General features: G+C 44.5%; 1 protein-coding gene across 1 annotated transcript in view; it reads left to right on the top strand.

The window, feature by feature from the left end:
* Positions 1–642: 642 nt before the first annotated feature.
* NTRK1 (neurotrophic receptor tyrosine kinase 1) overlaps positions 643–11,196 on the top strand; it is a 106,738-nt gene continuing 96,184 nt past the window's right edge. The window contains exon 1 of the mRNA XM_063439216.1: positions 643–1,047. Coding sequence (XP_063295286.1) covers positions 812–1,047 — 236 coding nt within the window. The 5' untranslated portion in view covers positions 643–811. The remainder of the gene's footprint in view (positions 1,048–11,196) is intronic.

Genomic DNA, 11,196 nt, shown 5'->3' with positions numbered 1-11,196 from the left:
AGTGCTCACACCGAATGCACCGAGGCGATAAAAATGTATTCCGTAGACTTGGAATTATAGAGAATCGACCAGAAAACTGGGAATTGAACACCACCTATAATTTAATTGGAGGTTGCAAATATTTAAATAAAATGTTTAATTCTCTATAATTGCCAGTTCAGGAACGAATTTCCAATATACTGTCCCAAAGCAGCCATGGGCGTCAGTCTTTGTATGTACATAGGGGTACACAAAGCACATCACCTCCGTGATGTCACGGCTTATTATGTCCTAACCAGCCGTGCTCCTATCGGACATTAAACTTCCAGCATTCATTTTTTTAATCAACCCCCTTTGTTCTTGTGTTACCCTACTGCCTCTCACACATGAGATTTGAAGATTTCCTGTCTGTAACGCATTGCCTCCTAATCCCCAATAACCCCAAACGATACTTTCCCCTCTGCATGCTTTGCCTTTTGTCCTATAACTAGTTGCCCCTGCCCCCGGACACCGTCACATTCTCTGTCACTAATAAAGATTCAGAAGATGAGATAAACGTGGTCTTTGGACAGCTGCATCCCTCGCATTAAGTATTCATTACTGTGGTCGCCACTTTACTGTGTGTCCAAGGAGGGAGTTGTGTGCCTGATCTGCAGCCCCTCCCCATTTTAGGCTGAGATGTTTGCCTTTAGAGTAGGGACGATATCTGTGTAGCACTCACGTGCTGAGCAAGCAGCGATCATTCCACGATGTGCATCCCTTGTTAGAGCAAGCTGGAGGACGATGCACTGACTCGCAGCCAACAGAGGTAGCGAGGCAGGTGACGTGGAATATGGGGTGTCTGGTCAATAGTCAGGGGACCTGGTCCTGCATGGACAGGGCAGTTTTTGGAGGAGTTGGGCATCACGTTGCTTGGATTCTGGCATGGTTCGTCTTACTTTCCACGCCAGGCATGGTGACACCTTGCCCAGAGTCCTGCAGGTGTTACGGGACCTTGGTTCAATGTCTGGAACCCAACTCCATCACTAGCATGCTGGACCTCGGAGAGATGGAAAATGTCACCGAAATGTAAGTGTTGTTTGTGACACCTTCCCCATGCTCGGGGACAGCACTTGCTCTGCCAGAGAAACACACGTTCACGAAAAGTTTTATAGGAATTCCTCAAGTAGTATTGCAATATTCCAACGTGAGGACTTGGCAGGTGTTTAGTTAGAAAAGCTATGTATGTTAATATTGTTGGGGAAAATAGTGTCATTTTTTTTTTTTTTTTTTCAGCGTTATGATATTCTTAGAACCTGCTTTACTTTGTACTTCATCAGTAATACATCCGTCGCCTACTCAGATGGCTACTAGCTTCTAGTCGGATGGCTGTTCTTGCCACTTTCAAGTTGTCTATGTATGTTGTGCATCAATTAAACAGATTCTGTGAGTTCTGTCTGTATGTCAGCAGTCAGTATGTCCTGAACTTTATTAGTTTTGAATTAAGCAGAAATTTGTATAAAATCCATTTACAAAAAAACAAAACATATCTATTAGATTTATCGAATGAAAGATCCACTGGGCAGGAGCCAAATACTACTATTAAATATCAGCAAACAGACCCACATTGACAGGGAGCTAGCCCAGTGTCAGGTATTTGTATTCATTGTGTACAGAAATGTTGTAATAGCTACACACATCTATCTGCACAATCACTTGAGATTAGACCAGAACACAAACGGCAGACTGGCTTCGGAATAGACTTTTAAAGCATAAAATGAACAATTTTGTAGGTTCGTTTGAGCATATCTTGGCAAGACAATGGGATATTTCAGCTGGACGTGAATTAGCAGAGATCAGAAACCTGTGTTGATCATTCTACATCATTTGAATCGTTGGTGAGATCTGTTTGCGTACAGTACTTAATCCCCAATTAATTAGTAGACATGCTCCCAGCAGGTTGCAGACATAGCTCCAGGATCTGGGGTACCAGAAAGTTCTAATGCTCATTGTGGGTTAAGAAAGTTCTAAAACAGTAGTCAGAACATTCCATTAGTTTCCATGGCGACTGGTCCAGGTTAGAACTTTGTCCAGAATTGCTCTTAATACCGGACTGCTGCTGTCCTGAAACAGTGCTTGGGTTTTCCCATAGTAACATGCTGGCTGATCGTGTGCTTGGCGTTTACCTGGTCTTTAAATGCTCCGAATTGTAATATGTTTTATCAATGTCTCCCGTTTGGTATGTGCTGGGGTACACAGAAGGGTTGCAGGGGAGCGTTACTTTGATCATACTTTAAAAGCCAAGTGCACCCCACTATGGAGGATTACCCTGATATTAAGGTGTCGTAGCATGGCTCAATCCGGGTTCGATGTTTGCTTTGCTAAGAAGCAATCTGGGTTACAGGGAAACGCTCCCTACATTTATTTAAAGATTGCCAACATCTTGCGTTTCTGAGTACAGGTGTGCTTTGCCTAGCCACGTTGGGTTACAGATGTGTGTCCCCAATGAATCTAACTCCAATCCTGCTCAGATTTCCTAAATCCAGAGCCATACACCTGTGACCTCTCTACTATAAGGAAGAAAGCCCTGATTTCAGGAGGAATCCTACAACACCAGGTTTCTGGTAGGTAGATCTGCCGCGGCATAGGGTCTACACCAGAGACAATGAGGCTCATCTTAGCAGCGCTGCGAGAGAGCAAACTCGGCTGAAAGTTTACTATCTTGACACAAGAGCACCTTGTCAAGTACATAATTAAAACCTCTATGAGTTCTTCAAGAGTAATTAGGATAAATAAACATTTTAGAAGAAGCAATATCCTATGCGAGGTTCATTCCTCATTTTGGGTTCCTTGTCTATCCTTTCCTCGAAGTGACATTCAGCTGAATGATAAAGATCTTTTTAAATATTTACTTGAATTCTTGATCGGAGTTTCCCCAATTAGATTGAACTTTGTTATACCAATTATTTAGTGATTTCTGTGAAGAATTCTTAGAATGAGATTATTATAAATTTATTATAACAAACGCATCATTCATGTAACTTATAAAAGGGCTCCCAATGGTTTTGTTGTTTGTGTTTAACACAATATTTGGAAGATCGGCATTGTGCTACGGAATGCTACAATGGGGTAATTAGAAAGAGCAATCCTAGAGCAAGGTGCTAAGGTTGCAGCAATCTACATGAACAATGCAGTGGTTTCCATAGCGATAGCTCCAGTTTAAGCACTTTGTTCCAGATAAGCTCTTTATAAAGACGTTTTACTTAGGGTTTTGTGCTGTGACCGTCGCTGAGAGCTGCACTTGCTCCTAAGTTAGTGAAATTTATCATTTGGGGCTTCGTGAATCTCACACAGAGTACATTAAAAAAGTAGTGCATACTTGGAATTGCCATCCGGTAGAGGTGCCTGGGGCTGATACGCTGAGATTAGCAGAAAAGGCTGATAATTACCACTAAATAACAATGAACCATAACGATGTCCCCCAAACTGTGAATGAGAAAAGGCCGATATTCCCTAATAATACATGAGACACGTACCAATAAATCCATGTGCATTAGGAGTCCGCTAACACACATCCTGACTAATGGCATTACCCAGCTAATGACTGTCCCCCTGCGCTGGGAGTCATTCAGTAATGGGCTGATGTGAGATGCAGATCCGGTAGGGAAGATTAGACGGCCGCCCGGGGATCTGTTTTGTCGGATTTCTCTGAAACACTCACCGGCATTCACCAGCGGAGTTTAAACCTTTCAAACGTGCGAGCTCAGACTCACTGCATGCCAGCCGTACAGAGAATATTCTACTATCCATCGTGTCCCCCATATATATCGCCCCCCAAACGTCCTCACAACTTCCACCCATCATTCAGCGCTGCACAATATGTTAGTATATCTACTGATATAATAACATGAAATAATAGGAATAATTGTATTCTTTACAAACTGTTCATTATAGAAATATTTCATTTCGCAGGAGACAGCGCTACTTTTCCAAAAGTAAATATCTTAAGGTAACCGACTGCAACAAAAATGCCTGCCATTAATCCCAACGGAATCGCTTGATACGGCAGCGCCAACTCAACTTGTTTGTCACAATGTTTCCATTCTGTACCCGTCGTACAACCCTGCAGTATATGTTGGCACTCTTACATAGATTCCATGGAATGGTTCCATGGCGGTAGCTCTCCAATTCTACCATCACAACCTTCTTTCCCCCGATTACAAAACTCTTACCCCATGAAAGTCCCAATCATCCAACAATCCTGTTTTAGCTCTCTCACCCCAAAACCTGTCTCCTTAATGAGGAACTGGGCATCTACATATTAGTAAAGGTGTCTGTGAAACACCCACTACAGAATGTCATAATACCCAGACACAAACCCTCTAAGGCTCTAAAAATATTAGATGGACATCTTTAGCAGATCGACTGGCCCAGGGTAAACGTTTACGACCACACGTTTAAATGGTTTAATCTTTAGGGTATGAAAAAAAAACAGACCAGCGATCTAGTCCTAAGTAGGAGAGTGACAATAAAATGGAAAGGATGCCAAACCTTTACTAATTCCAAGGATGACATACTTACATACTGAATTGTATCTACCCGCTACTCCAGTTTATTGTCACTCTCCTACTTAGGACTTCATCTTTGGTGATTTTTTTTTTTTAAATATGCTATTTGTGGTTATTCCCCATTTCCAGTGAGAATGGCAGCGGGCATTATTATTGTTCTCTGGGCTTCTCGATCAGATCCTACTTACATATTTACTCTACCTATTCTTTAGGGTAGACTTAGCCCTTACTGTTTCCACTGGAAGGCTATTCCAGGTATCTACTACCCTTTCTATATCCCCGTTACTGCTCCCTCTGGAAGGCTATTCCAGGTATCTACTAACCTTTCTATATCACTGTTACTGCTCCCACTGGAAGGTTACTCCAGGTATCTACTACCCTTTCTATATCACTGTTACTGCTCCCACTGGAAGGCTATTCCAGGTATCTACTACCCTTTCTATATCACTGTTACTGCTCCCACTGGAAGGCTATTCCAGGTATCTACTACCCTTTCTATATCACTGTTACTGCTCCCACTGGAAGGCTATTCCAGGTATCTACTACCCTTTCAATATCACTGTTACTGCTCCCACTGGAAGGCTATTCCAGGTATCTACTACCCTTTCTATATCACTGTTACTGCTCCCACAGGAAGGCTATTCCAGGTATCTACTACCCTTTCTATATCACTGTTACTGCTCCCACTGGAAGTTTATTCCAGGTATCTACTACCCTTTCTATATCACTGTTACTGCTCCCACTGGAAGGCTATTCCAGGTATCTACTACCCTTTCTATATCACGGTTACTGCTCTCCCTGTAAGGTTATTCCAGGTATCTACTACCCTTTCTATATCACTGTTACTGCTCCCACTGGAAGGCTATTCCAGGTATCTACTACCCTTTCTATATCACTGTTACTGCTCCCACTGGAAGGCTATTCCAGGTATCTACTACCCTTTCTATATCACTGTTACTGCTCCCACTGGAAGGCTATTCCAGGTATCTACTACCCTTTCTATATCACTGTTACTGTTCCCACTGGAAGGCTATTCCAGGTATCTACTACCCTTTCTATATCACGGTTACTGCTCCCACTGGAAGGCTATTCCTGGTATCTACTACCCTTTCTATATCATTGTTACTGCTCTCCCTGTAAGGTTATTCCAGGTATCCACTACCTTTTCTATGTCACTACTAGCCTTTATAGCTAAAGACTATTCAACACGTATAAACGTTTCTATGGCACAGTGTTTCCATGTCCCCGTGTTACAGTTATGTTGGCAGGATAAGGGTTCACATGGCCTATCCCGAGCGGTGAGTTAGTAGCCTCCGTTTCTACATATGAGGCTGTGAATTGAAAGGCTCTTGGAGTTATGTCCGATTGCAGGGCTGGCTCTCTGGGGAGACCGGCTAAACATACAAGAAGTTATGATAACAAATTGATGACAGCGAGCTGAGAATTCAAAGTTTAATACACATTGTATCAGCGGGAGAAAAAACGGAGACCCAGAAAATTAACTAGGGGCATCGAGGAATAATAAGATCCTAAAACTGGGTTACCAGGAGCTTTAACATGTGTCCTGCAGGACCAGTAAAGGAGTAGTCAGTGCAGAGAGTGCTGTGACGGCAGAGACACTCATTTCATATCAGAATGGAAACGAATAGTCAGATGGATGAAATCTGGGTTTCTTTACCAGTTTCAGGTCACGGGGTGAATGGGGAGGATTTGGGGTAGAGAGGTGGGTCAGATGGATTTTAACTCCCTACAGAGAATAATCTCCAGGCTTGGGGGATCGCACGTGTTAAATACAAAGTTAACATAAAAAACAATATCCAAAAATAATAGTACAAAGACGCATTAAAGGGTCCAGCATTCTCAGGATTTGCAGCTCTTACATGCAGCTACGACAAGTTCTAGAAGTCAGTTCAACAATATTTAATAAATATGTGAAATGTAAAAAATAAAATTAAATATAGAAATCTCCTTTATCCTGTAGCTGGGCGCCTCCATCTTAGCTCCATGTCAATCATTGTTATAAGCTCCGCCCTTTACACCTGGCAGTCAGTATAGAGAGAGCTACCTCCATCTTAGCTCCCTGTCAATCATTGTTATAAGCTCCGCCCTTTACACCTGGCAGTCAGTATAGAGCCACCTCCATCTTAGCTCCCTGTCAGTCATTGTCATAAGCTCCGCCCTTTACACCTGGCAGTCAGTATTGAGAGAGCCACCTCCATCTTAGCTCCCTGTCAATCATTGTTATAAGCTCCGCCCTTTACACCTGGCAGTCAGTATAAAGAGAGCCACCTCCATCTTAGCTCCCTGTCAATCATTGTTATAAGCTCCGCCCATTACACCTGGCAGTCAGTATAGAGAGAGCCGCCTCCATCTTAGCTCCCTGTCAATCATTGTTATAAGCTCCGCCCACTACACCTGACAGTCAGTATAGAGAGCGCCACCTCCATCTTAGCTCCCTGTCAGTCATTGTTATAAGCTCCGCCCTTTACACCTGGCAGTCAGTATAAAGAGAGCCACCTCCATCTTAGCTCCCTGTCAATCATTGTTATAAGCTCCGCCCTTTACACCTGGCAGTCAGTATAGAGAGAGCCACCTCCATCTTAGCTCCCTGTCAATCATTGTTATAAGCTCCGCCCTTTACACCTGGCAGTCAGCATAGAGAGAGCCACCTCCATCTTAGCTCCCTGTCAATCATTGTTATAAGCTCCGCCCATTATACCTGGCAGTCAGTATAGAGAGAGCCACCTCCATCGTAGCTCCCTGTCAATCATTGTTATAAGCTCCGCCCTTTACACCTGGCAGTCAGTATAGAGCCACCTCCATCTTAGCTCCCTGTCAGTCATTGTCATAAGCTCCGCCCTTTACACCTGGCAGTCAGTATTGAGAGAGCCACCTCCATCTTAGCTCACTGTCAATCATTGTTATAAGCTCCGCCCTTTACACCTGGCAGTCAGTATAAAGAGAGCCACCTCCATCTTAGCTCCCTGTCAATCATTGTTATAAGCTCCGCCCATTACACCTGGCAGTCAGTATAGAGAGAGCCGCCTCCATCTTAGCTCCCTGTCAATCATTGTTATAAGCTCCGCCCACTACACCTGACAGTCAGTATAGAGAGCGCCACCTCCATCTTAGCTCCCTGTCAGTCATTGTTATAAGCTCCGCCCTTTACACCTGGCAGTCAGTATAAAGAGAGCCACCTCCATCTTAGCTCCCTGTCAATCATTGTTATAAGCTCCGCCCTTTACACCTGGCAGTCAGTATAGAGAGAGCCACCTCCATCTTAGCTCCCTGTCAATCATTGTTATAAGCTCCGCCCATTATACCTGGCAGTCAGTATAGAGAGAGCCACCTCCATCGTAGCTCCCTGTCAATCATTGTTATAAGCTCCGCCCTTTACACCTGGCAGTCAGTATAAAGAGAGCCACCTCCATCTTAGCTCCCTGTCAATCATTGTTATAAGCTCCGCCCTTTACACCTGGCAGTCAGTATAGAGAGAGCTACCTCCATCTTAGCTCCCTGTCAATCATTGTTATAAGCTCCGCCCTTTACACCTGGCAGTCAGTATAGAGCCACCTCCATCTTAGCTCCCTGTCAGTCATTGTCATAAGCTCCGCCCTTTACACCTGGCAGTCAGTATTGAGAGAGCCACCTCCATCTTAGCTCCCTGTCAATCATTGTTATAAGCTCCGCCCATTACACCTGGCAGTCAGTATAGAGAGAGCCGCCTCCATCTTAGCTCCCTGTCAATCATTGTTATAAGCTCCGCCCACTACACCTGACAGTCAGTATAGAGAGCGCCACCTCCATCTTAGCTCCCTGTCAGTCATTGTTATAAGCTCCGCCCTTTACACCTGGCAGTCAGTATAAAGAGAGCCACCTCCATCTTAGCTCCCTGTCAATCATTGTTATAAGCTCCGCCCATTACACCTGGCAGTCAGTATAGAGAGAGCCGCCTCCATCTTAGCTCCCTGTCAATCATTGTTATAAGCTCCGCCCACTACACCTGACAGTCAGTATAGAGAGCGCCACCTCCATCTTAGCTCCCTGTCAGTCATTGTTATAAGCTCCGCCCTTTACACCTGGCAGTCAGTATAAAGAGAGCCACCTCCATCTTAGCTCCCTGTCAATCATTGTTATAAGCTCCGCCCTTTACACCTGGCAGTCAGTATAGAGAGAGCCACCTCCATCTTAGCTCCCTGTCAATCATTGTTATAAGCTCCGCCCTTTACACCTGGCAGTCAGCATAGAGAGAGCCACCTCCATCTTAGCTCCCTGTCAATCATTGTTATAAGCTCCGCCCATTATACCTGGCAGTCAGTATAGAGAGAGCCACCTCCATCGTAGCTCCCTGTCAATCATTGTTATAAGCTCCGCCCTTTACACCTGGCAGTCAGTATAAAGAGAGCCACCTCCATCTTAGCTCCCTGTCAATCATTGTTATAAGCTCCGCCCTTTACACCTGGCAGTCAGTATAAAGAGAGCCACCTCCATCTTAGCTCCCTGTCAATCATTGTTATAAGCCCCGCCCATTACACCTGGCAGTCAGAATAGAGAGAGCCACCTCCATCTTAGCTCCTTGTCAATCATTGTTATAAGCTCCACCCTTTACACCTGGCAGTCAGTATAGAGAGAGCCGCCTCCATCTTAGCTCCCTGTCAATCATTGTTATAAGCTCCGCCCTTTAGACCTGGCAGTCAGTATAGAGAGAGCCGCCTCCATCTTAGCTCCCTGTCAATCATTGTTATAAGCTCCGCCCATTACACCTGGCAGTCAGTATAGAGAGAGCCACCTCCATCTTAGCTCCCTGTCAATCATTGTTATAAGCTCCGCCCTTTACACCTGCCAGTCAGTATAGAGAGAGCCACCTCCATCTTAGCTCCCTGTCAATCATTGTTATAAGCTCCGCCCTTTACACCTGGCAGTCAGCATAGAGAGAGCCACCTCCATCTTAGCTCCCTGTCAATCATTGTTATAAGCTCCGCCCTTTACACCTAGCAGTCAGTATAGAGAGCCACCTCCATCTTAGCTCCCTGTCAATCATTGTTATAAGCTCCGCCCTTTACACCTGGCAGTCAGCATAGAGAGAGCCACCTCCATCTTAGCTCCCTGTCAATCATTGTTATAAGCTCCGCCCTTTACACCTAGCAGTCAGTATAGAGAGCCACCTCCATCTTAGCTCCCTGTCAATCATTGTTATAAGCTCCACCCTTTACACCTGGCAGTCAGTATAGAGAGAGCCACCTCCATCTTAGCTCCCTGTCAATCATTGTTATAAGCTCCGCCCTTTACACCTGGCAGTCAGTATAGAGAGAGCTACCTCCATCTTAGCTCCCTGTCAATCATTGTTATAAGCTCCGCCCTTTACACCTGGCAGTCAGTATAGAGAGAGACACCTCCATCTTTGCTCCCTGTCAATCATTGTTAAAAGCTCCGCCCTTTACACCTGGCAGTCAGTATAGAGAGAGCCACCTCCATCTTAGCTCCCTGTCAATCATTGTTATAAGCTCCGCCTTTTACACCTGGCAGTCAGTATAGAGAGAGCCACCTCCATCTTAGCTCTCTGTCAATCATTGTTATAAGCTCCGCCCTTTACACCTGGCAGTCAGTATAGAGAGAGCCACCTCCATCTTAGCTCCCTGTCAATCATTGTTATAAGCTCCGCCTTTTACACCTGGCAGTCTGTATAGAGAGCATGCAGAGAGGAGGAGACCTGAAACAATGTTACTATTCCTTCTCCTCATTAGCAATGTGTGCCCTGACTGTGCCTTTTCTGAACTGGATTAACATGTAATTTGATAAATATGAACACGTTTTAGGTGATTTCAGTGTTTTATTCAATGAACTAAAAAGTGGAATTTCTCCTTAGACTTGCTAAAGCATTCCTGATTTTACCCCCACAAATACCAGCACCATCGTTCTCTATGGACACAGAACATTTCTGGGAGTTGCAGTTGAATTTTGAGCACGCAACATAACACACATTCTCACAACAATATTATTAAAAGCAAGAGAAACTCTGGTAGGAGGGAGAGTGAGATAGGATGGACTGTAACCTAACCTACACAGTGCACCTAACGTGTGTGGGAGCTTGGAATGTCCCTTTAATAATATAAACCCACCCAGTATAACTAACTGTAACCTAACCTACACAGTGCATCTAACGTGTGTGGGAGCCTGGAGTGTCCCTTTAATAATATAAACCCACCCAGTATAACTAACTGTAACCTAACCTACACAGTGCACCCAACGTGTGTGGGAGCCTAGAGTGTCCCTTTAATAATATAAACCCACCCAGTATAACTAGCTGTAACCTAACCTACACAACGCACCTAACGTGTGTGGGAGCCTGGAGTGTCCCTTTATTAATATAAACCCACCCAGTATAGCTAACTGTAACCTAACCTACAGAGTGCACCCAACGTGTATGGGAGCCTGGAGTGTCCCTTTAATAATATAAACCCACCCAGTATAACTAACTGTAACCTAACCTACAGAGTGCACCTAACGTGTATGGGAGCCTGGAGTGTCCCTTTAAAAATATAAACCCACTAACTGTAACCTAACCTACACAGTGCACCTAACGTGTGTGGGAGCCTGGAGTGTCCCTTTAATAATATAAACCCACCCAGTATAACTAACTGTAACCTAACCTACACAGTGCATCTAACGT

This window comes from Pelobates fuscus, chromosome 13 (genome assembly GCF_036172605.1).
Source record: "Pelobates fuscus isolate aPelFus1 chromosome 13, aPelFus1.pri, whole genome shotgun sequence".
Taxonomy (NCBI): Eukaryota; Metazoa; Chordata; class Amphibia; order Anura; family Pelobatidae; genus Pelobates; species Pelobates fuscus.
This window is presented reverse-complemented; position numbering and strand designations above follow the sequence as displayed.